Source organism: Bos mutus, chromosome 4 (genome assembly GCF_027580195.1).
Source record: "Bos mutus isolate GX-2022 chromosome 4, NWIPB_WYAK_1.1, whole genome shotgun sequence".
Lineage (NCBI taxonomy): Eukaryota > Metazoa > Chordata > Mammalia > Artiodactyla > Bovidae > Bos > Bos mutus.
In genome coordinates this window covers 41,638,064-41,664,333 of record NC_091620.1, presented here as the reverse complement: position 1 = coordinate 41,664,333, position 26,270 = coordinate 41,638,064, and the positions used below count along the sequence as shown (strand labels likewise).

The following is a 26,270-nucleotide window of genomic DNA, read 5'->3' as shown; positions in this document are numbered from 1 at the left end:
CCTGCGACTTCTCTGAGGCCTGCCTGCATCTTGCTGAGGGTCTTCAGTGAATCAGTCTTTGGGCAAACTGACTGCCCGGGTTCTTACCTACTGAAGAGTGTATTTCCCATTCTTGCAATTATCTCTTTTCACAGGGGCAAATCTAATAGTTGCCTAACTAACTAACTTCTGTCTCTGGGACAAGAATTGCCCATTTTCATCATCATGGGCAATAAAAATGGTCTAATGACTCAAAGTTACCATATATATCGGGGTTATCATTTTTTACAGGGCTTCCCAGGTGGCACAAGTGGTAAAGAACCCGCCTGCCAATGCAGGAGACATAAGAGATGAGGGTTTGATCCCTGTCAGGAAGATCCCCTGGAGAAGGAAATGGCAACCCACTCCAGTATTCTTGCCTGGAGAATCCCATGGACAGAGGAGCCTGGCGGGCTACAGTCATGGGGTTACAAAGAGTCAGACACAACTGAAGTAACTTAGCACACACCAAGTATACATTTAGCTCTGTAGCTTAGTCTCTCAAGCTCTTATTAAGACTGAGAGTCAACATTATAAACACACTGTCACTGGGCAGATGGCTGTTAAAAGGACAGTAGACACTCTTTGTCCAGACTCACAAGGGTCATGGAAGCCAACTTGGGAATGACCTTTTGGTAGAAACCATTCCCGTCTGCATGGCTGCCTTTCCAACCCCACCTCTGACCTTTCCCTCCACAGTTCACTAGGAGCCAAGCTGGACTACATGTGTGAAGAGCGAGAGGGCAGGAGAGAGGCTGAGAACCCTCCGGGCCCCTTGTCTTCAAGCTCCTCTGGGTCTGGGAAACATGGAAGAGTCCTGTTTCCATCATCAAAGCCTCTATTAAATCTGGAAAGTATTCTATACCGAGTATACTGGGGAGAAAGGAATACAATTTATACTGAGTGTATTGGGGAGAAAGGGATATAATTTCCTTGTGTAAATACACAGTCGAACCTGGTAGTCAAGAACTTAATATTCACCCTTGACTGCTTTCAAGTAACATCAAAGATGCATGACACACGGTGTCGGCAACCTGTCTGACTCGCTACTTAATTAGTTTCTAGTCTGGATAATGTCACAGGTGGAGCTGTCATAAATTGAGAGCTCATTTCCTAAAGGTGTGATATTATTTAAATTGGGGTTCTGTTCGTGGAGGTCCTTTCTACATCATAAAACTAGCAAAATGTCATAAAATTAAATGTATGATTTTACAAAGTTGAGTGTGGTGTAACACCAAACATGAGAGAAGGCTCAGCACAAACACAACTTTGGGGAATTTTTTTTGCACTGTCTGATACTGAGGCTTCTTAAAAGTCTGAGTTCACTGAAGCCTGGACTGCAAAGACCATCCCTTCCTGGCAAGTGTTCCCTTGGGAAGCATGGGTGGCTATGTCTTGCAGAGAGGATTTTTGAATTTCTAATGCACACGATACATTCAGGGGAAAAAACAAGAGCTCCAGCGGCCTGGTGCATGCTCTCAGGGTTTCACCAGATGACCTCTAAGGCCACTGCAGCATCAGCCTCCTGGGACCACATGTGGGTGCACACGTGTCCACACCTGCCTTCAAAAAACGTCCCACAAGCACTCCCATGTCTACTGCGGTGTAACCGCCCACTTTTGACACTCCTGCAGTATGGCGTGTGTACAGCATCGTGTGTGTAAGGTGTTAGAGCGTGCCATCCAGCAGTAATTGTGGGTGGCGCCTGGATCCCCAGGATTGGCATCACCAGGAAGTCCACAGAGTCAGACATGACTGAGCAACTAAACCACCAGCACCAGCGTTTCAAGCCCTGTCTCCACCAGGAAGCCTGCACCCACCCAGAAATATTGCTGAAGCTCCATTTCTAGGGCAACATGTCACTATTTATCTTCCCAGGTACACACGTGTGCATATTCTCCCTGAAAAACTGGCTAGAGGATAAGAATAAAGATTCAACTCTTACTTCCTTGTCACCCAATGACACATGCAGACCTGACAAATGTTTGAATAAATCACTGTGAAACACTTCACATCTGGGGTATGATTTTCCAGCAGCCTTAAAACTGGAAAGTGATTCAGTTTTCTTACCTTCAAATCAAGATGAACGACATCATGAGCGTGTAGGAAGCAAACACCTTCTAAAATCTGCCTCATGAGTCTCTGAACATCTTTTTCCGTGAAGGCTTCATCTCTATCTGCAACACACTGGTCAAAGATTTCACCTCCAGCCGCACTAGAAAAGAGGAGAAGCACAATTTAAGAGGAAAAGGACTCACTGAAAATAGTTGAGTCTTTTTGTTTCTAATATTTATACACACTAGGAATTCTTATTTAGATAGACTATTAATTTGAATGTGTGTAGTAAACTTTTGTCTATTTACATGCTGAAATCCACTTTTTAAAATAAACAGTAAAATCTTTAATATGAGCTCATTTTAGCATTTCCAAAGCTAAATAAAAACAGCTTAAGAACTTTAAGAACTAAACCTAAATGGTAAAATATATTAACAAAGTTTCAAGTAAAAATATTTCAAGAATCTTTGGTTACAGAATACATAAAAACATTATTTTTGCAAAAAATGCAAATAATGAAAATAAAGCAAATACCTTCCATTGACAAGCCATTCCCCAATCCAAGAGCCACACCTGGAGGCATGCTCTTAGCATGTGGGCATACTCCATCCTTGCAGTTTTGTTTTTAAAAACCACACTTAAAATGCATACAAAAGTATCAGTTTCATGCATTTTTAAAGAACACATAAATGGTAACACAGGACACATTCTACTGATTCTTACTTTTTTTTAAACATGGCTTATGTGTTTTTTCCATGATGGGTTTTTTTAATCTACCCACCTCATGATTTTTCATTTCTGCAACCTTGTGAATAGATAAACCATAGTTTCTATATGAAACGTCCCCAAAGGCAAATTTATAGAGAAAGAGAGCACAGAAATAGCTGCCTCGGCAGGGGGGTGTAATGTGCATGAGGATGCTACTGAAAGCATACAAATGTTTCAAAATGGGTTTACTGTGATGGTTGTACAACTTGGTAAACTTACTAAAACCCGCCTGGGAATTATATACTATGTAAAGTATGCCTCAATAAAATAATTTTAAAAACCTCATAATTTACTTAGCTATTCCCCTTTGAAAGACATTTAAGTTTTTTTTTTGGTCTAATTATTCATGATTATAGACAATGTCGTGATGAGAAGGTGCATGAATGTTCTGGTCTGCTCCTGGGCCCGCAGTCTTGGCAACTTGGATACTGGGAGAAAAGTGCTGGGTGAAGGGACTGTGCTTCTTAGACTGTGGTAGCTATGACAGGCTCACAGAGCAGCATGGACTTCTGGTTTCTCCCACCCTCTGGCCAAAGCAACTCGGTTTCTATTTTTTCCCTCTGAATAATTTTGCTAATTAAGAAAATCATTTATAATTTTTCCTTTCCTTTCAGCAGAAGTTCCATATTTAAACAATTTTTCCTTACCATAAATGACAACTCATGTCACACTTCAAATTTTCCTTTCTGTGTTTAAAAAAAAAAAAAAAGACTGGGTTGCGTCCATGAAGTTGCTACAGAATTAATGTGAACTATATAACACCAGGCAGCCATGCTTCTGTCAAACAAAAGCTGCTCATTCATTTCCTTTTCATAAGGTAACTTGGTTCTTCTCTTTCTTTTTTGTTAGGGCAACCTATTCTCCAAATTGTGTCTAGATAAGGAAATAAAAATTTTCACAAAAATCATATAAGAACCTATTAAGTTTAGTTAAAGAACTGCAGGTGATAAGAGCAGAAGAAAATAACTCATTGACTGGTTTAGATTTTCATTCTGGTTAAACGTATACAACTGACTCTTGTTATGTTTTCATTACAGTATGAGAAAACCATATGTGAAAGCATCAAAACAATTTTTATGTAATTAACTGTAAAATGGCCATGACATATTCAGGCAAAGTTAAAAGTACTATTTAATTTGAAAGAAAGGAAATAGTGAGCATTTACAGCACACACAAAAAACAGTAAATTCATGACAGCCTGACAGTGCTGTCTGCTGTGAACAGGGCGCTAAGATGAGCTGAGTCCACTCGGTCCCCAGCAACTACAGACGCACCAGGGCGTGATGCACAGTCAGGGCACAGGCGCTCTGCACATACAGGCGACAATCTGCAGAGTACACTCAGGAGGGCCTCTGCTCCTCAGCTGAGACAGAACTGTCTTTTGGTTGCCAGAAAGTTTCTCAATCTCAATTTCCGGTCCTCTGGACCCCTCAGCTCAACACTACCATCCACAATAAAACTGAATAGAGCTTGATTTACATAAATTCAAGGATCTCTTTACCTAAGATTAAGAACAATTTATTATTAGTCTTTTCCACTAGTTATTCACTCATTCTTGCTTTAACAAAAGGGTTTCCTCTGTTTTCCCAAACACAAGATATGAAGGGCAAAATTAGTTTTCTAAAAATTCTGAAGGCTATATTGGGTTGGCCAATGGGTTTTGCCACAGGATCTTATGGGGAAAAAGGAAAAAACAAACAAACAAAAAAGACCTGAAAGAACTTTTTGGCCAATCCAACACTTCAAACAGAGACTACGTAAAGAAGCTACGTAAGCCAGCCTTCAGTGATCAGCACGGCTTACGCACCCCTCTAGGTACAGTGTACAGTCGCAAGTCATTTTACCCTGTTTACATGTAAGCCGGACCCGTTAACCAGCTGTCATTTTAACTCATGAACCAAGTGAAGCTTTACTATGGAACAACCTGAGATGGTAAAGGCATCTGTCGAGTGTGGCAACAGAAAATACAAAAATATTAACAACTGCTTTGCACAAAGCACCTTCATTCACACAGAAGCTAGAACAGCAGGAAGAATTTTGCTGGGCCCATCTTTCACTACAGCAAAATTTTCAGTTTTATTGTAGTGCTCTAGTAGTGCTTATTTTCCATGACTTTAAATTATTCAGAAACTAAGTTTAATTCATGTAACTTTTTATCCAAATATTTTTCACAGAAATAACTGAAGGATTTTTCAAAAAATTTTACTAAAACTATTTTTATCGAAAATATTAAGATCTAGGAGTCTCAACTTTCTAGTGGTCCTCAGAAAATTATAAGTATCTCTTTGTTTACATTATTCAGAGTCATATAAATGATGTTTAGAAGGTAAGAGTAACCGAGTTCCCCTGGTAGCCTACACCTTAGTGAGCTCATAGCTCCCAACCTCACACCAAACACTCCTTTTTCTATCTAAACTAGCATTTCCATTTCTATCCTGCTTAGAGGCCCAGCATGGATCTTTACTCCCTCACTATTCAAATTTAACAAATATCATTCAAATATATTAGAGGCCCTGTGCTATGTGCTAGGGATAAAGAGATAAATTATGAGTAAGTATGTATGAGATTTCTTGTACTAGTGGCGAAGAAAAAAATGAAAGATATTTTTAAGAATATGGAAGATCCCCTGGAGGAGGAAATGACAACCTACTCCAGTATTCTTGCCTGGGAAGTCCCATGAACAGAGCAGCCTGGTGGGCTACAGTCCACGGGGTTGCAAAGAGCTGGACACCACTTATCGACTAAACAACAACAAATGCATAAGTATATATAGGTATGAAATTACACATCAAGTTATTGATAATTTAGCAAGTGAGCAATTAATTGGAAGGAAAAAAATATTAGAAAGATGATACTTATTCTCAGTCTTGAAGAATGAACAGGAATCCACTAGATGAAATGGCCAAGAGTGAGGGGACTTCCCTGGTGATCCAGTGGTTGAGACCTCCCTTTCCAATGCAGGGGATGTGGGTGGGATCCCTGCTTGGGGAGCTAAGATCCCATATGTCTCAAGGCCAAAACCCCGAAACTTAAAACAGAAGCAATACTGCAACAAACTCAATAAAGACTCAAAAAAACCCAAAAAACAAATAACCCCAAAGAGTCCATACCAGGAAGCGTGGACACATATAAGGGTGGTGTGAAAATACAGGATATACTCCAGAAGGATACGTAGCTACTTCCCCTTGCAGCCCAATGCTATGGAACTTGCTCTCTAGCCATGAACAATGAGCCAAGTACATGAATCAACTATTTTCAGACATATCAACAACAGGCACTTAAGACCATTATCCCTGAGGTGGGGGCACAAACAAGCTGAGTTCTATGCTCAGTTTATAGCTCAGTTGGTAAAGAATCCGCCTGCAATGTGGGAGACCTGGGTTGGGAAGATCCCCTGGAGAAGGGATAGGCTACCCACTCCAGTATTCTGGCCGAGAGAATTTCATGGACTGTATAGTTCATGGGGCCACAAAGAGTTGGACATGACTGAGCTACTTTCATTTTACTTTCTGCTTGGAGGTAATTTATGGACTGTGGTACAGGGCAGGGGAGGAACCCAAGCAGAATATGGCAGGCAGCCTTGCTAAGCTGAGAAGGTAGGGAGTTGGGCAAGGCTAAGGCAGCTGGATCTCATAAGCAGAGTACCAGGGAGGAGGGTTCTACACAGAGAGAGATCTGTAGACATCTGTTCAGTCATATCCCAGAGTCTTAGACAAGATACTTATATGTACATTCACTGGGTAAAACTGTGAGGTCAGGCAAAAAACTGCCAGGAAATCATAAGCTGAACAATTCTTAGCATTCACAGAGGACAGAAGATATTTGAATGTTGCCCATTTTGAGTAGAAAAACCATGCCAAGCACCTGGGGCATTCAGCAGACCCCCCAGGATGCCATATTATAGTCTTATTAAAGGCTAAAGTTCTCCTAGACCTGCACTAATAAGGCTGATCCACAAGTAACTTAACTGCCTGCCAAAACAAACACCACCATTCTTTTAGTGGAAGATCATAAAATCCACCCAAGCACTATGCCATTCTAAACGTCTGGCATCCTTCCAAAAATTACTAGCCATCTGAAAATGCCACAACTTACAACTAACAGGAAAATAGAAACAGACCCAGAGATGATGGAATTGCTAGGTAAGGACTTTAAAACAGGTATTATATATACACCCAGGGATTTAGAGTAAAATATGAACATAACAAGGAGATAGAAAGTATGAAAAGAACCAAATGGAACTGCTAGAGATAAAACAAAAACAAAAACACTTATAGTGAAGATTTCACCTGGCTTTAGAGCAGATCAGACCCTACAGAAGAACCAGCAAATCTGGAGACAGAAATGGAAGCCATCTGTCTAAAGTATGGGTGGTGGGGTGGAGAAAATAATAAACAAGACCTAGGGACCTGAGTTATGAGAAACCTAGATAGAATGTTAAAGAACATTACTTTGCAGACAAAGGTCTGTATAGTCAAAGCTATGGTTTTTCCAGCAGTCATGTACAGATGTGAGAGTTGGACCACAAAGAACGCTGAGCACCAAAGGATTGACGCTTTCAAACTGTGGTGCTGGAGAAGACTCTTGACAGTCCTTTGGACCGCAAGGAGGTCAAACCAGTCAATCCTAAAGGAAATCAACAACAAAGGGATTTGAGCGACAATATGGAACAGTTTGTGCTTAGTTGCTCAGTCGTGTCTGACTCTTTGCGACCCCCCATGGACTGTAGCCTGCCAGGTACCTCTGTCCATGGGGCTTCTCCAGGCAAGAATACTGGAGTGGGCTGCCATGCCCTCCTCCAGGGGATCTTCTGAACCCAGGGATCGAACAGTTTAACACACTGTAATTGAAGGAACAAGATAAGTGGGGGAAGAAAAATATCTCTTAAAAATAATGGCTGAAAAATCCCCAAATCTGTTAAAAACTAAAAGATCCACATAGCTCAATAAACCCCAAGCAAGATAAACAAAGAAAATCAAGGCACATTTGCACAAATTGCTGAAAACCAGAGTGAAAGAGAAAAATCTTTAAAAAGGCACATGTACAGGGGAATTAAGAATCAACGCCGACTTCATCATAAGCAATGTAAGGCAGGGGACAGTGCAGTGACATCTTAAAGAACTGAGAAAAAAGTGTGCCCAGAATGGAAGGTGAGGTTGGAGTGCTAGCAGTAGATGAGACAGAAGTCAGACAGAAAAGCATGGGATGTGGTCCAAACAACCTGAAAAATCCTGAGTAAGGCAATGACGGCTAGTATATAATGCTAAATGTCTCCTCCAAGGGCACTCCTGAGCCTCTCCCTTGGAGTAAAGGTGCACAGCTCATGGCTAAAGGCTTTGGACTCGCATACTCTTATGCTAAATCGTAGCTCTACTACTTGTCGTGTGATCTTAGGTTGAATTATTAATCTGGTATTTTTCTCACACATAAAATCTTGTTCTAAAATTTGTAAATAAATTCAGTTGTAGCATTCAAAATCAGTATACTGAAGTCAATGTGTTCCTTTTATATACTAACAATGAACTATCAGAAAGAGAAATCAACAAAACAATCCCATTTTCAGTAACATCAAAAAGAATAATTCTTAGGACTATTTTTAACCAAGAAATCAAACATCTGTACGTGGAAAACTAAGACGCTGGTGAAAAAAACTAAAGAAGACACAAATAAATGGAAGGATAGTCTGCTCATGATCTGGAAGAATTAATATCATTAAATATCTATGCTACCCAAAATGATCTACAGATTCAATGCAATTCCTATCAAAATTTCAAAGGCATTTTTTAAACAGAAAAAACAATCCCAAAATTTGTGTGGAACCACAAAAGACTCCAAAAAGCCAAACCAATCTTGAGAAAGAACAAACCTGGAGGCATCTCCCCAGTTTCAAAATATATTACAAAACTACAGTAATCAAAACAGTATGGTACTGGCATAGAAATAGATACACAGATCAATGGAACAGAACAGAATGCCAAGAAATAAAAACATGCACATATCATCACTTTATTTATGAAGGAGCCAGGAGTACAAAACAGGGCAAGAACAGTCTCTTCTATGAATGGTGTTTGGAAAACTCAATATTCACATGCAAATCATGAATCTTACGCATACACAAAAGTCAACTCAAAATGGATCAAAGACTTGAATGTAAGACCTGAAACCATAAAAGTTCTAAACAGTGGGGGTAAGTTCTTTAAAATCAGTCTTGGCAATGATATTTTTGGATTTGACAACAAAAGCAAAAATAAACAACTGGGACGACATCAAATTAGAAAGCTTCTGCAGAGCTTAGAAAATCATCACAAAATGAAAAGGCAACTATGAAGTGGGAGAAAATAGCTGCAAAATATATCTGATAAGGTATTAGTATCCAAAATATATAAATATCTCATACAACTGAATAGCAAAAAAACAAATCCTCCAATTTTTAAAAAAATTGGCAGAGGAACAATAGACATGCTCACAAAGAAGATGTACAAATGGCCAACAGACCACATGCAAAGGTCTGCAACATCACTAACAGTTGAGGAAATGCAAATCAAAACCACAGTGAGCTAACTCACACCTGTTAAGATGGCTATCATCAAAAAGACAAGAGAAGACAAGTGTTGGCAAGGATGTGGAAGAAAGCGAGCCCTTGTGCACTGCTGATGGGAGCATAAATTGGTGCAGCGACTCTGGAAAACAGTATGAAGGTTCCTCCAAAAATTAAAAGTAGGGCTGCCATATGATCCAGCAATTCCACTCTTGGGTATGCACCCAAAAGAAATGAAAACAGGATCTCAAAGAGATATCTACACTCCCGCGCCTTATTGACAATAGCCAAGATACAGAAACAACCTAAAGTGTCTGTCAAAACATGAATGGATAAAGAAGATGCAGTATATATACAATGGACTATTATTCAGCCATGAGAAAGAAAGACATTCTACATTTGCAACAATGTGGATGAAACTTGGGGCATTATGCTAAGTGAAGCAAGTCACACAGAGAAGGACAGATACCGTATATCACTTATAAGTGAAATCTAAAAAAGCCAAACTCACAGAAACAAAGATTAGAATGGTGGTTACCAGGGACTAGGGGGTGGGGAATAGGGGAGCTGTTGGTCAGAGTATAAACTTCTAGTTAGAAGTTCTGGGGATCTAATGTAACTATAATCATTATAGTTAATAATACTGTATTATATACTTAAAAGTTGCTAAGAGAATAGATCTTAAATGTTCTCACCACAAAAAAGAAATAGTAATTATGTGATGTAGGTGTTAGCTAATGCTCTAACGTTGCAAGATATAAGTATATCAAAACACTGCAGACCTCAAACCTACAACATGTTTTATCTCAATTATATCTTGTAAAGCTGGAGAAAATTTAAAAAACTATCTCCTTCACTAAACATCATTTGGAGTGAAGGGGTTATGCTGTTTTTATTTTCCTATTACCAGCACCCATTAGTATTCAGTGCACAGGGCAGGTGGAGTGAGTAATACAGTAATCATAAACCTGTCTGCTTCCATAGCAACAAGACCTCAGTGTCTAAAGTCTAATTCTAAGACTTCCTCTTCAAGCAAAATGCATAACACAAAACATTTTGGCCAAACCATATGGTTTTGTGGTTCTAGAATCGTGACCATGAAAGCAACAGAAGCCAGCAAAAGCTTCTAAGCAAGGGAATAGTGTCCCCACATCTATGTGTTGGTTACCTGCCCAATGGGAGCCTGAGGGACGCTCTAGGATTGAGGGGGATCAGCTAAGCAGCTACAGAGAAAGTCCTCAGAAGAGGCAGTGAGGACCCAACACAGGGGAAAAACAGCAAGCACAAAGGAACAGGCCCCAGCAGGGGAGAGGGGTAAGTGGAAGACTTGGTGATTCATTACACAAGAGCATTAAAGGAGATAAAGCAATCAAGGACACAGCCAAGGTTTATATTTGAGTGATGAAATAAATAGGGACACCAGTGGAAATGGGGAACAAAACACAGGCATTAGAAGCACTGCAGTGCAGGGGTGCACACACACGGATCCTGCACTGGTCACAGTGTGCGGGTGGATTAAGGGATATGCACTAGGCAGCTGGAGCTTAGGGAAGGTCTCATGTTGGAGACAAAGATTTGGAAACATGTAAATAATAGCTGAAGCCACAGAGTTACCATCCAGGGTAAATGTGCAGGTCATAAACACATGACAAGAGTAATACTAATCAACTGTGGCGAGCACTTACATAGTAGAAGAAGGGGGAAAGGCTCTAAGATGGAAAAAAAAAAAGCCACGAAAGCTAAGGAAGAACACAATTTCAAGTGAAGATGGTATAACATCAAGTGTTTAAAGAGCCTAAGAAGCAGAATGAACACTAAAATGAGGAGATCGATTCCTGCAAACAGGGCTGATGACCTCATGGAAGTTTTAGAGGAGCAGGTGGCATCAGATTGAAAAGTGATGGAGTATTGGCAGCTAAACATATGGATGGTTCAGTGAAGTAGAACAAAATTGACTAGAAGGTGAGGAAAGCTGTAAATTCAGAAGAGAAGGGCAGGACAATACTTCAAAAGAGTCCAAGCTGAGGACCAGGAATTTTAGGAGAGAAGTGACTGAATTATTGGAAGATGGATGGAAAAGAATCACTTGAGGTGGGAGGGACTCTCAGAGAGATTAGAAAAGTGAGTAAAACACACAACACAGGTCCTAGGAAAGGAAGGAAGAGGATTAAAGAGCAGAAGTCAAAGTTGTAGGCTTGGAGTTAAGGAATGGACTCTCTTCCTGGAAACAGAGGAAAGGCAGTGAGAGTGTAAAGAGTGGGTGATGCTGAGCAGTGTGCATCTGATGGCCTTTATCTTCTCAGTAAAGGGAGAGAGGTTTGGTATCTAACAAGTGGGAAGTGGGTGACAGCACATGTGACCAAGGATTTCATAAGCTCCTGCCCTCCTGCTGGGGATGTTAAAAGAAGGGGAGGAGAGATTAGGTAAAGAATTACAAAACTACACCAACAGCCCAGCTGAGGATGGAACTCTTCCTTGTGTAATAAGCAGATGGAAGGCTATGCAAATCCTCCCAAGAATGGGCAGGAGGAGGGACAACAGCTTAGATCCCGTGTTTTAAACTGGTAGAATGGATTGCAGAGGAAGAGCAAGAAGAAGAAAAGCATAATATGAGGCACTAGTGAGGGATTAGCTGCAGGAACTACCCCAGAAATGAAGGGAATGTAAGGGAAGTGAAGGCAGGAGATGATGGAGGACCAAGGGGAGACAGGAGGGAAGGTTAAGAGCAGGTTCTGTGAGATCGGGAGAGAGACAAGATGATGATCAGAGCATCACACTTCAGACAGTCCCTTTCGGATCAATTTCCAATTCTAACCAACCCTCTCCAGAACAAACTGAAGACCAGAAACCTCTAAACCAAGGTTTTTTGAAAATGAAAAACAACTTCATTGAGATATAATCCACAGAGACTACATTTCTTAACCATTCAATCATTTGTGGCTATTTCTATTACAATGAAAAATTCACAGTGGAAAACATGTTCGTGCTTTTTGTTGTTCACATTTAATTTTTTTTCTTTAAAAGGATTCCTACAAGCGAAATTACTGAATTAAAGAAATATATAAACACAATGCTCTTGAATTATATTTTAGACTTTTTTAGAAGCCGTCCAGACTTCTCTATAAACTTATTTATGTTTAAAAGTTTATAGAGGGAGAAGTATTGCTTTACAGAATTTTGACATGTTTTCATGTCAAATCTCAACATGAATCAGCCATAGATATACATATATCCCTTCCCTTTTGAAACTCCCTCCCATCTCCCTCCCCATCCCACCCCTCTAGGTTGATACAGATATCTATTTTATACATAGTACTGTATTTATGTCAATCCCAATCTCCCAGTTCAGCCCCCTCCATTCTTTCCCCCTTGGAGTCCATCTGTTTGTTCTTTATGTCTGACAGGATTTCTTAAGGAGAAAAAACTGTCCTTCATGTCCCAAAGCTGTTTTCTCTGCTGTCCCACCTACTTACCCAAATTGAAAGCACGGTATGAATCCCAACAATTATTTCTGAAAGAAGGATTATTAACTTAGACCACATGAACATATAAGAAATTATATTAAATGCCTTTTGTTTTAATATTGTACCAGTTACCTCCTTAAGAAGGCCTCTAATAAGAACATAAGAGAACTTTATTTTCAAAAGAATTTCATTAAAGAATGAAGATGAAAAACACAACATATACATATCCTTGCAAATCTGGGCTATGTCGATAAATACACGAAAAAGTTTTGGAAAATCTTCAGATTTCCAGAGAAGCAGGGCTTACCAGGTTATCACGGATGAGTGGCCTGTATAAAGGAGTGTGGACTAGCAAACAAACTCAGTAAGGAAGACAATACTTACTATTCTAGAACTAAGATCATTTCCGATGGTGTCTCATAGACTTCATGTAAATTAATGACCCACGGATTGTCCTGGGCTAGCTCGAGTACAGCGATTTCATGAACTATTTCCATCCGACAATCTTGGCCTTTTCTTCTTTTTCTCATGAACTTGGCGGCAAATTCTTTTCCAGAATCTTTCTTTATGCATTTCCTCACCACTGCAAATTTCCCTCTAGAATTAAGCAAAACATAGTCACTGTTAAAGCCGACTTTTCAGAGGTGATAAATTTTAATGTAATTTCCAAACAGTCATCAGTGGATTTTTAAATTTAGGTCACATGCAAACACTCAAGTAGCAATATAACTTGGGAAACACCTCTCTATAAATAAAACATAATGGGCAGATCTGCAGGATTCATTCTTCTAAATAGAGGACAACCAAATATTTAAACCAATATTTCTTTACAGCATTTTTATATATATATATATATATAAAAATAACTTAATTTTTATACATTTATACATAAAATACTCTGAATCTTAAAAAAAAAAGCCATCTGACTTATGGCTGGTTATCAAAATTCCTAAAACAATGGATTTCACTGTCACTAATTGACTCTAAAAAGACCCAATCACCCTCCAAAGTTATTTAAAGGTAGGGACCTCATTTGTATGAACTGCAGCATCAGCTGGAAATGTCTAGCTTTTCTATAAAGACAGATATAACAAGCCTTCTTTGATACCCTCTGCTGCTGCTGCTAAATTGCTTCAGTCCTGTCTGACTCTGTGCCACGTTATTATACTAATAAGTCACACAGGGGATCAGCACAGCATATTGATTATGGAATAAGGTCTGGAATTAGATTTGGGCATGAATCCCAAAGAATGGCTCCATCCACTCACTCAATGCATAAACTTGGGCAATTTAAGCTCTAACTTAAAAAAAAAAATCTCATTTTCTTAATCTATAAAGGAGAACACAAACAGAATCTATTTCACAGGGTTGTTGTGAGAATTAAAGAATACATGTCAACTGCTTAGCATGGTACTTGCCACATACTCAATAAAATATTATGAAGCAAACAAATCACTGAGCTGTAATAATTATCACCCATAAACACCCAATACTCAAGCTGGAAGGCAACTTAGAAATCAAATAGTTTTTTTTTTTTTTTTTAATCTACTGCCAAATGCCAAAGCCAATGTTTTTCTTTCAAACTGTGAGGTAGTCTTTTCCTCTTGTGGGCACACATTATTTTAGTAAGGTTTTCATTACAAGCCTAAACCTGGCTTCAAGAGAAGAGCTGTTGTCCGTATCTTTTGCTGAGCGATACAGAAGGACCAACCTGACAGTCTATCAGGTACTGGACACAGCTGACGTGATCTGTTAATTGCTACTCCCTTTTCCAATTTTCAATCATTCCTCATCCCCTTAGGGTCTTTGCTGGTAAAATGCGTCAACCAAATCTGAAGCAACTGCTCCAAGTATAAGCTCAAAGTGCTTCATGATTATTATTTTGCTGAGGTTGGCCCGATACAAATTAATATGCCTTGTGAAAAAAACTTGACAGGTTTTTCATATTTCATAAATAAAACCTTCTCCTCTTGGATTCTTTCAAGGCAGTGTTTTGATACTATGTTTTGGAAATATACTTTAAAAAATTTCAATGCAAGGCTTTAATTTGCTGTTAAATTTTACTTTCTAGGTTTGGGCCCAGCATTCTAGACTACCAATGCAATTTTGAGGACTGATCCTTCCTTCTTTGCTACTGTTAACCACAAATATGATGTTCATCCCCTCTGAATTTTTGTTACCATCAGCAATAAAAATGTTACATGAAAAATCCTTAGGCACAGCCCTACAGCTGATCAATTAGGTGGCAATCTACCTAACAACACCCTAATTCAGAACAAGGCTCTGCGCTCAACAGGAATGTGAGATGACACACTTCTTCAGGTCACTAGAAAGATTCAACAATAAATTATGCATCACAAGCTAATGCCTCTTTTTATTTAGCCCCACAAAATCATTAGGCTAATAACATCTCCACTGAGTTTTAAAAGGTTCCTAATGATCTTTGGATTTCTTTAAGGAAGAGAAAAAAAATCATTAATCATTTGATTTTTTTTATACCTACATTTCTGAAGTTTCAAAAGAGGAAAAAGAGAAAATCTAATTTGTAAAAAACTGACCAACATATAATTGACAACAAACATGTTGCTATTAAATTAAAATGCCTGGGTTGAACTGCCCTCAAAGAACTCCCACAGCAAACACAGGTATTTACTGTTACCACACCTAACACTCTAGGCAATACAGTCCTGTGTAAAATTATAGTAAAATACTGCTGCTTACATGCCTGTCCTGAAGGTATTGCTATATTTCCAAAGACGCAACAGATGAATGGATCCCTAACCTATAAACTCTGGGAACCCTTGTTATAAAGGAGCCATTGCTCAATTCAGAGGCCAGAAGCAACCAGAGGAGACCCCTATACTTACCCTGGGTCTCCCGCTAGGCATCCACTTCTTTGGGTCCCCACAGTAGTTCACACACCAATCACTAATCTTGACACCACCCTTGTTTTTGAGGAAGCATTCAGCTGTAGGCTTACCCTTTCTCTCCCCATATCATGCGCTATCCTGGGAGTCAGCCAACCTTTCTGTAAAGGGCCAGATAGCAGATACTTTCGGTTTTGCTGGCCAGCTGATTTGATCACTACCATTCAAGTCTGCTGTACAGTCAAAGCAGCTGCAGACAACAGGCCAATAAATAGGCGAGGCAGGGTTTAAAAAAACAAAAAAACAAAACACAACTTTACCAGCACTGAAATGTGAATGTCGCATAGTTTCCATGTCATTAAATGACTCTTCTTTTGACTTTTCAATCATTTAAAAATGTACAGATCATTCTATATAGCCAATGAGCCTCATCAAAACGGGCAGCCAGCAGTGGGTGACCAACTTGAGCTCTAATCCATGCTGAAGAAAACTCTTCCTCTGATACTGCACGCCACTGAAGCAGACAGCAGGACAGCAGGTCCCAGGACACCGGCCCTGCCTTCATCTCAGGATGACTGGGGCGATGGAGGGGAACCCTTAAAACGACCTTAAAACTTCAGAAGATGAAGCCAGGTTTCCGGGAACTGTTCTTTCTCTAGAGCCACAAGGCAAACAGAAGCGTGAGACTCAGTCTTCAAGGTGCGGGGGTCGAGTGAACACACTAAGAATTAGCCAGTCAGTTTCCCTAAATTCCACACCCTGGAATGCTCTGGTATGCCTGCTTTACCACAACTTCATGGTCAAAACTGTGATTGTATCTCAACCCTTTAAGTTATTGAGGCCTCTCCAAAGCATGAAATAAATGATGTTTCTCTGACTCTCAGGGTCGTAGTTATATGCAGGGACTTGAGGCTGATGAGGTTCAAAGGACATAAGACGTCTGTTGCACGTTTACTTCCTTAGCTGACTTAGCCAAAATTCTCCCTAGATTATCAGGATGTTTCAGTTTCCAGAGCTCTTCACGCATTTCACAAACATCTATAGTTCACTATCACACACTAAACTGAAAACTCTGATTTTCATTAATCATTTGGCAGGGAGTGGGGGTGGCGGGGGGAGATATTAGGAATGAGTAGGTTTCAAAATAACAATGATAACACACTCCAGGGTAGTCAGACAGGAAGGATAAACAAAGATAACAACAGGAAGAGACATTTGAGTCAGAGCCACCAGTCTAAGCTTCCTCAGAACAAGGACTGGGTTTCTACTGATCTCTGTATTACTGGTGCACAACTGGAAAAGCTTAGGAAGGCTCAGTGAACATAGGTAGGTAGATTTAGGTATGACAGGCTAAGTAGCTGGCGCTTTATTTCTCAAGGTAAGAATGGGCACCTATGAGACTTTTACCTTAGTGAAAGTTTTAAAAAGCTAAGATAAATGTTTTAAAAAGCCAATTCTGGGGTATTGCCAAGTGTTAACTAGAAACTAGGGAAGCCAAGAAAACAGCTCAAAGTAAGGGGTCTGAACTAAAGTAGCAGCAGCAGAGGCTGGGAAGAGAGGAAGTATTTACAAGGCATTCAAGGTCAAGACAGACTGAGCTTTGGCAGAGATGAGGGCAGAAGGGAAAGGCCGAAGAGGACTTGGAGATCTTTGCCCTGCGTCCTGGGTAACGTGGTACCAATCCACTGAGAGGAAAAATCAGAAGAATGGTAACAGATGTGCAGAGGGTGGAGGGAAGGGAGTGTGTGTTAGGCTTCAGATGGGAGAAGTTTGAGGTGCCTTTCTCTGTAAAGAGAATTTTATTTACTAATACATTGATTCCAAATATAACCAGTGTTGGGCTACCACACAAAGATGAACACACATTAGAATACATAAGGCTCGGGCAAAGATAAAAAAAGTGGAGGTGCTGATTTGAGTGTATATAGAGGAAGCAAAATAAAAGTGAGTTCCAAGGTTCTAGGTTTGATTCTAGATTACAGGAAAGGGCTTTGTTTCCACATGTATCCTATTATTTAAGTTCTTCCGACACGTTACAATTTTTTGGCTATGACTGTCTTCCTGGCCCCACTATGAGTTTCAGAGACCTGGCCTCTTCATCTTTGCATCTCCATGTGTAGTGCCTGGCATATGGCAGGTGCTCAAATACAACATCAGATAACACCCTAGATACATACACTGTTCTTGTTATTTTGCTAAATAGAAGTTCTATTTAGCAAACTTAGCCACATAAGGTCTAATATTTTAGCCACATGGGGCTACTTGCTGTTCTCTTTTTCACTGAATTTTTCTGCACTCTGTGCTTGTTTTATTGCCAGTGGCTGGAGTGTCTTGCATTACTACTGCTACTGAAATTCCATCCATTCTTTCAGGCTCAGCTCAAATGTTGTTTTCCCCACAGGATTTTCCCATGTGGCATGTCACTTTGCCCATAAAAGGAGTAGTGACTGATTTGTTAGATTTGGGAACAATTTCCAGAGCCTACCAAAGAGCCTTGTGTGCTCAACATGCCAAGTCCAATATTTGCTTAATAGCACTGGGGTACAGCCTTAGGCGCAAAGAAGTTCTGTTCAAGAATGACCTAGATCAGATCTGTCTTCCTTACCTCTGAAAGAACAAAAACCAAACCATCTGTTGATCCTAAATGTAAAAATCAGCAAGTCCATCAGATAAGTCAGCATGAGTGACAAGAACAGCTAGAGCCAAAAGCCAGACTTGGTTTGAAATTCGGGAAACTTGTTCAACTTTTTTGAGTCTTAAGATTCCTCACCTACAAAATGAGGTTGATGGCACTAACCCTGCAGGGTAGTGAAGACAAAAGAAAATGACATTTCCAAAGTGTCCATTCTCTGCAATCAGTAACAGCAGCTATTTTTATTGTCTGGGGCATTAATTTCAGATCTATGATAATTTATAAAAAAAATCATACAGAACTGAAGAGTTTTGGAGGCAACTTAATTTGAACTTTCTACTTGATGCATAAATTTACTATACAAATTGAGTTCCTCCTTCCTTTCCTGAACAGGCAAACCAATGATTATAGCTACCTAACTTTCTAATGCATTTAGCTCAATAATCGGATTTTATAAAATTTTGTTAGGTTTGTAAAGTGGTGGAAATTCACTAAATCTTTAAGTTTACATATTTTTAAACTTTGATTTTATATTGGAAAGTTTATATATTTAAATTAAGTTTTTACTTTTAACATAAGCTCCAACTTTTCAAAATTAACAGTTGACCTAATGAAGCACATGCCTTGGAGCAGGAGCCATACTTCCTAGCAATGTCTGATGCTGAACCGCAAACATGGCTAGTTGTCTTTATCCATCCAAAAATATCAGATTACCCGAAACTGTAAATATCTTTCAAACTGATGATAAACTGCCAAGAAATCTTAATAGTTTTCCTAAAACAAGGCAAAATTTTTACATGGATAGTCTTATTTAACAAGGATCTTTATTTCTAAAGAAATTATGACTTAAAATTTATGACACATGCTCAAGTAGTTGTAAGGTCCTCAACCTGAAGCCATTACCTACAGACATGAATCTAGGTAAAGGAGATCCACCTTCTAAAACACCTCCACCTGTGCATCCTCTTCAGCTTGTACATCTTCTTATTTTCTGGTAAAAATCCTTCCTTGTTCCCGTTACTCCCAACCGCTTTGAGGAGAATGAGATAGGCTGTCCCTACCCACCATGAGGCCCAGCTGAGACAGGCTGGGATCTGGGACCCTTCACCTGAGTGCCTGCACCTGTACAAACATCTCCCCAAGCAACAGAATACAAAGGAACTATAAGGGACTCAAAAATAACTTCATGCATGCGCAGGTGGGGTCAATTATGAACAAAAAGCTAGGAAAAGGCCACAAACTGACAGCCATTTCTGAGGTGCTGGGAGAAAAAGCAGGCGCCTGCACACCAAGGGGGTGGGCGGACCACTGAAGCCCCCCTCCAGCCAAAACCACCCATCAGGCCCTAACCTTATCCCATCCAAGGGACCAGCCTGCCCCCTTCCCCTCCCAGCCAGGGGCATGAGCAAGGGCATCTGGTTCTTGTTTTCACTCCTGTGCGCTACATACAGCCCAAGTCCCAGACAAGGCTCTCCCGGAATTCTCATCTGGCCTCTTATCAATTTCTATTGATTAGAGAGTCCAGGGACCCAGGTGGGTAACACGACCAGGGAGGGACCACATGAGGCTGAAGCTTGGCAGTGCTTGCTCCAATCTGGAGCCCATTAACATGTCCTCTTACAAAAACGATGGCAAATTGCTTTAGCCGCAAGATAGACTACAGCTTTTTTTTTTTTTGAGAAACATCTGCGGCATAATGGAAGTGATTGCAAGGAGTCCCAGCTCAGCTGTCTCTCATATGACTCAATCTACTGGTATCTTGATTTTCTCATCTGAAAAACAGGACTTCCCAAATCTGCTTGTGATAAGAAGTAAATGAGATACTGTATGTGAAAGCCCCTATAAAATTGTAAAGCCCCCATGTATGAAGTACCCATTTCAACAGAGAACTTGGATTTTGTACCTTTTGTGCTCACAGGAAAATTCAACTATCAGTATATAATAGTATAAAAAACAAGATATTCTTTTGGCTTTAAAAATATCTTTTTTCTTAAGATGAAATTTATGAATATATCAAAAAATGTTGAAGACTAGGCAAATCATTTGATGTGAAATTTAGTATAATTTAAAATTTCTAGAAACATTTTTTTGTTCCTACGCTATCAGTAGAAGCTCCATGGACGTCAACTCTTTGAAAAAATTCTTGGAACCCAAGGTCATGTCTCCTGTACCTCGAATCGTTACTGTGGTTTACATTGGCACATGTCCTGACTCAAAAGAAAGGTAACAAGCCTCAGGAATAACAAGTCAAGTTTCAAGCAATAAAAGAAAATTTTACATCATATATTTACCCACATTTAGGCTGCTATGGACTCTGCTGGAGACATGAAAGAATGTGGTATTTCTTAAAATAATCAACATTACATCCTCTCATTAGTAGGGAATCAATACTGATCATTTAAAATGTCTTCTCCAAACAACCATTTCACTGAAAGCTTTATATTTCTATAAAATAATGGGAATGCCTGCAAAAACTTGATTTCTTTGAACAGTTAGCTCTTCACACCTCTTCAACATTTTCACTAAATGAAAGGCCAGAGAACAAAATGAATAGATCTTTGTTTTTCATACCACATCATTAAAGTATAACATGAGTAATTTTAAAGTTCTACATCAGCATGAGATCAATTCCTTATATCAGAAATGCAACCAGAGTCAACACCTAGGAAAAGAGGCTACTTTTCTTACTACTGAAAGAATTACACAAAAACACACTTCATTCTGTCAAAACTACAACATTCAGGCAAAATTGATAAACCTTAAACAGCAACTGCTTCTAATACAAAACAGAACTTTCACTTCCTGGGACGTCCAAACAGTTCCCTGGGCTTTTGCAATGAGGTTCTCTACTTCTGCAACAGATAGAGACACATTTGGAGGTTGTGCAGATTTTCCTGTTTTTGCGTTTTGGTTACATGTAAAATACGATTCACTTAGCTACTCAACGCATTACAGTTTCTGAGTGCATGCCCTAAGTCAAGCACAGCTTTTATGCTACAGATATGCTGTTAATTTATTTAATTCTCTCAACAACTCTGTGAGGTAATCAGAGATTAGGTAACTCACTCAAGTACATATAAAGTGAAGTAGCTCAGTCGTGTCTGACTCTTTGTGACCCCATGGACTGCAGCCCACCAGGCTCCTCCATCCATGGAATATTCTAGGCAAGAATACTGGAGTGGGTTGCCATTTTCTTCTCCAGGGGATCTTCCTGACACAGGGATAGAACCCAGGTCTCCCTCACTGCGGGTAAAGGCTTTACCGTCTGAGCTACCAGGGAATCCAGTAAGAGCCAAGACTCCATCACAGACTGACTCCTAAGTCCATGTTCTTAACCACTGCGTTACACTTCTCCATGAAGAAAAGGGAACCAAAAAGAAACAAATACATTCATTTTCTTTTTCAGTTTTAGGCTCTTATATCAAGTACCTATCTAATTGCATTGTTCTGTGCTTCAGGAGTTATTGCTTATGTAAAGAAATTCATGTAAGATATGTAAAAGATGTCATGCTGCTGCTAAGTCGCTTCAGTCGTGTCCGACTCTGTGCGACCCCATAGACTGCAGCCCACAAGGCTCCCCCGTCCCTGGGATTCTCCAGGCAAGAACACTGGAGTGGGTTGCCATTTCCTTCTCCAATGCATGAAAAGTGAAAAGTGAAAGTGAAGTCACTCAGTCGTGTCTGACTCTTTGCAACCCCATGGACTGCAGCCCACCAGGCTCCTCCACCCATGGGATTTTCCAGGCGAGAGTACTGGAGTGGCTTCAAGCAAACGAACACAGCTTTATAGACAAACTAATTTTATAATAGAGGTTAAAATTAAAGTTGATTTAACCTCCTTGGTTCCTGGAGGGATTGTCACAACACCTGGTAGGGAGCAAATCAATTGTTTTCCGATTAAGTCATCTATTATGAGTCCACAAGACAGTGCTTGCCACCTGAAGACATTTTCAGTTGTGTAATGTGTTTTCCCTTCTGTGGAATGAAGCCAGACAACCAAACAATGGAGAGTCCTGGTTTTCCTTCCTCAAGAAATCAGTTACTTCAGAATGTCTGGAATTTTCACCAATTAGAATACCTAGATGAGTTAGTAGCTGTCGTCTTTTGTCATAAAGTGCACACAGATCCAGTTAATTGGTGCCTAGCAGAGTGAAGTAAAGCTTGGCCCTGGAAGACGTTTTTCCTTTTCCCATGTGGAATAAATAAGACACTTTTAAGGTCAGTTTCTTTGCCAAAAAACGATTTCTAAAGGTTACTTTAATATTTGTAAGGCGGCTTGTTTTTAACGTTGTAATCACTGTTATAAGACCTTTTTCCAAGACCCTCAAATGAAGGCTGTTGTAACTGTCAGGCCCATTCCCCATTACAACATGGTGAGATTTTGCAACCTTGATAAATGTCTGCAACAGCTGCTAACACTTATCAAATGCTGTGTGCCAGGACCAGTGGTTTGACCTGTACAGCCCCTGCACCTTCTGGACACCCCCATGAGGGAGGTACTGTCACTACACTGACTGATTTTATGGGTGGGAAACGTGAGGCTGGGGAGACTAAGTCACCGTCCAAAGGCGCACAGAGCAAGCAGAGTGGGGATCTGAGCTCGGGTCTGACCTCAAAGCCAGTGCTTCTGACAATTTCTTCAGAAATTGTCTTTTTTCTCTGTTCTTAGAGAAAAAGTCGGTCCCCAGACCTCTACTGTTCCCTCGTCGGTCAGCAGTAAAAAAAAAAAAAAAAAAAGGCAAGCAAGAGAGAAAAATCCGCCTGCACGGAGATGCTGGTTCAATCCCTGGTCGGGAAGATCCCCTGCAGAAGGCAATGGCAATACCCTACTCCAGTTTTCTTGCCTGGGAAATCTCATGGACAAGAGGAGCCTGGTGGGCTACAGTCCATGGGGTCGCAAAAGAGTCGGACATGACTTTACGACCAAACAACAAAACCTATCACTCTGTGACCCCTCTTCAACGTACAAGACGTAAAGTATCCAAACAGCCTTCACCTTTTGCGATTTTAAAAGCAGACCAAATTCTAAGCACTCCCTACCCCTACAAAACAACAACGAGATGGGGAAGAAAAGCAAGGGCTGAATCACGGCGTAGAAAGAGTCAGACAAGGGCCCAGAGTCCACAAGTGAAACCGATCTGAACTTGAAAAAGCACACGGCCCTAAATATTTCAGAACGCAAACAGCACAAACCCAAGAAATCGCAACTGAAGTCAGCAGAAAGCGGCTGACGGAAACTGGCCCAGGGCTGGTGCGAAAGAAGCTGTCACGCTCGGGGTTCTGCGCTCGTCTGTCACAGCCACAGAGGGAGAAGCAGGAACCCACAGGCAAAACCAAAGCTGACTCCACACCTGTGCTGACTTCAGACTCGCTGCCGCGGGGAAAGGTTCGCAGCGCGGTTCCCACGCCGCCTCGTTAAGTTACCGCACAAGGGACCACAGAGGCTGAGACGCCCGCAGCAGAGAGAGGGAGGGGTCAAGGTTCTGGGGGGAGCCTTTCTCATGGCCGATACCACGGCTTTGGGGGACGCCGCGCGTGGACTCGTGGCCAGGGGGCCCCGCCGCCCTAATCGCCGCCCGCACCCACGTCTGTACCCGGTCCCGGCGCGCTATCTGCCCCCGCGCCGCCAGCCTCCCGCACTTATCTGCGCGCGCCCGCCGGCCTCACCTGCCCAACTCCCGGCCGGGGGTCAGGGTGTAGGCGTCCTGAAAGGGCTCGGTGCGCACGGCGGTGCGGATCTCCGTCAGCAGCCCGCGGGCCTGGGTCGGGGGCGGCGGCCGGCGCGGCGTGCTCAGACCCCGGCCAGCTCGACCCGAGCCGGAGGCGACGGCCGGGGAAGAGCCGCCGCTGCCCGGCTTCTCGAGAGGAATCATGGCGCTCGGGCGTGCTTTTCTTGCCTGCCACCCGGCTCGTTCGGAGCTCCCGGCGGGTAACGGCCCCGCCTCCAGCTGCCTCGAGCCGGCGCGAGGATGCCACCCGCTCTGCCCGGAGCTGCGCACAGACTGCGGCCGGGGGCCTCCAGGCCGCCTGGCCCCGCCCCACGTCCGGCCCCGCCTCTCCCCTGCCCCGCTCTGAGCTCCCGTGGGTTCCTGAGCGCCGAGTGCCTCGCGCGCGCCCTCTGCAGCTGAGGGGGAGAAGGTGCAGCCTGGCGGGGGGCCCGGCGGCCGGCCCCGGGCAATCTGCAGGCAACCCACAGCACCACCCTTCTGACTGGAGGACCGGCTGCGTCAGCCAGTTACGTACCTGCTGAGCATCTGAGTGTTGCAAATCTGAGCTCTACATTAACGAAAATGCGTAGGAGCTACCAGCCAGAGCTTCACGATCCCTTCCCTTGGGCGGGTCAGGAGAGGTGATGAGACTCAGATCAGGGCTGCTGTACAGCACGTGGAAGTTGCCTGGAGCATCTGGTACCTTCCCACACTGAGAGGAGGACGTGAAGGCAAGAGATGGATAAATATTTTTAAACCCGCATACCAGCCCTACAGTCTTCTCTATATTTAACTTTCAAGGTGCTCTCATCCGGTCTTGTGGTTTTAATTACATCCGTATGCTCATGACCACAAAATTTTTATCTCCAGCTTCCAACCATTCTCTGAACTTCAAACTCATACATTGAAGTATACACTTGGCATGACCAGTTGGATGCCAAATTAGCATTTCAAATTCAACGAGCAGAACTCATCTCCTGATCATCCTTCATAAATGCAGTCCCAGCAAGTTTCCCCACCTCAGTAAATGGCATTTCCATCCTTCCAGTTCAGTTCAGTCGCTCAGTCGTGTCCAGTTCTTTGCGACCCCATGAATCGCAGCACGCCAGGCCTCCCTGTCCATCACCAACTCCCGGAGTTCACTCAAACTCACGTTCATCGAGTCGGTGATGCCATCCAGCCATCTCATCCTCTGTCATCCCCTTCTCCTCCTGCCCCCAATCCCTCCCAGCATCAGTCTTTTCCAATGAGTCAACTCTTCGCATGAGGTGGCCAAAGTACTGGAGTTTCAGCTTTAGCATCATTCCTTCCAAAGAACACCCAGGACTGGTCTCCTTTAGGATGGACTGGTTGGATCTCCTTGCAGTCCAAGGGACTCTCAAGAGTCTTCTCCAACACCACAGTTCAAAAGCATCAATTCTTCTGCGCTCAGCTTTCTTCACAGTCCAACTCTCACATACACGACTATTGGAAAAACCATAGCCTTGACTAGATGGACCTTTGTTGGCAAAGTAAGTGGTTCAAGCCAAAAGCCTTGGGGTCAACACTGACTCCTCTCTTTCTCTCATACCCCTCATCCATTTTGTAAGTAAATCCTCTTGGCTTTACCTTCAAAACATATCCAGAATCTGATCACTTGTCTCTATTTCCACATGACCACAACTACCATTCTCTCTTGTCTGGATTATTGTGATAGCTCCCTAACTAGGCTATCTGCTACCATCCCTCTTCCTCCTCAATTCCACATCTCTTATTTTTGAGGCAACTAGAGTGATCTTTTAAAAAATCTAAATTAGATCATGTCATTACTCAGAGTTTTGCTTCTGGCAATGATGAGTTAGTCTATATGTGATCAATACTCTCACTGAGAAAGTTGGGAAAAAATTTTAAATCAGATAGTCCTCTACTTGAAACATCAGAGGGTTTCAAAAGCAGCAAGAACTTGAACCACTGAGATCCTGGCAAGAAGGGCGGCCCAGAATGGCACCCCTCTCCCATGAAGCATTTGATAATTCCAAAGCAATGACTGGAAGGGTGAGAAAATAAGCAGGGCTTTAGGCATCTCATCAGGCTGGAGAGACAAAAAACTGGAGTTTAGGGATCTGCTAAGAAGGAGGAGCTGGTAGACACTCTAGACTTGTAGTTGGCACCCTAAAGTGCTACCTCTTAGGAGTACTGGTAAAGGGAAATAGACAAGCTATCTCAAGGACTGAAGAACAGC

At 41.7% G+C, this 26,270-nt stretch overlaps 1 protein-coding gene across 1 annotated transcript in view; it reads right to left on the bottom strand.

Annotated features, from left to right (window-relative positions):
• Window positions 1-24,354, bottom strand: part of STK17A (serine/threonine kinase 17a) — a 37,171-nt gene extending 12,817 nt beyond the window's left edge. The window contains exons 1-3 of the mRNA XM_005899417.3: window positions 24,009-24,354; window positions 13,228-13,440; window positions 2,089-2,233 (exon numbers count right to left, since the gene is read on the bottom strand). Coding sequence (XP_005899479.3) covers window positions 2,089-2,233; window positions 13,228-13,440; window positions 24,009-24,214 — 564 coding nt within the window. The 5' untranslated portion in view covers window positions 24,215-24,354. The remainder of the gene's footprint in view (window positions 1-2,088; window positions 2,234-13,227; window positions 13,441-24,008) is intronic.
• Between the last annotated feature and the right edge of the window lie 1,916 nt (window positions 24,355-26,270).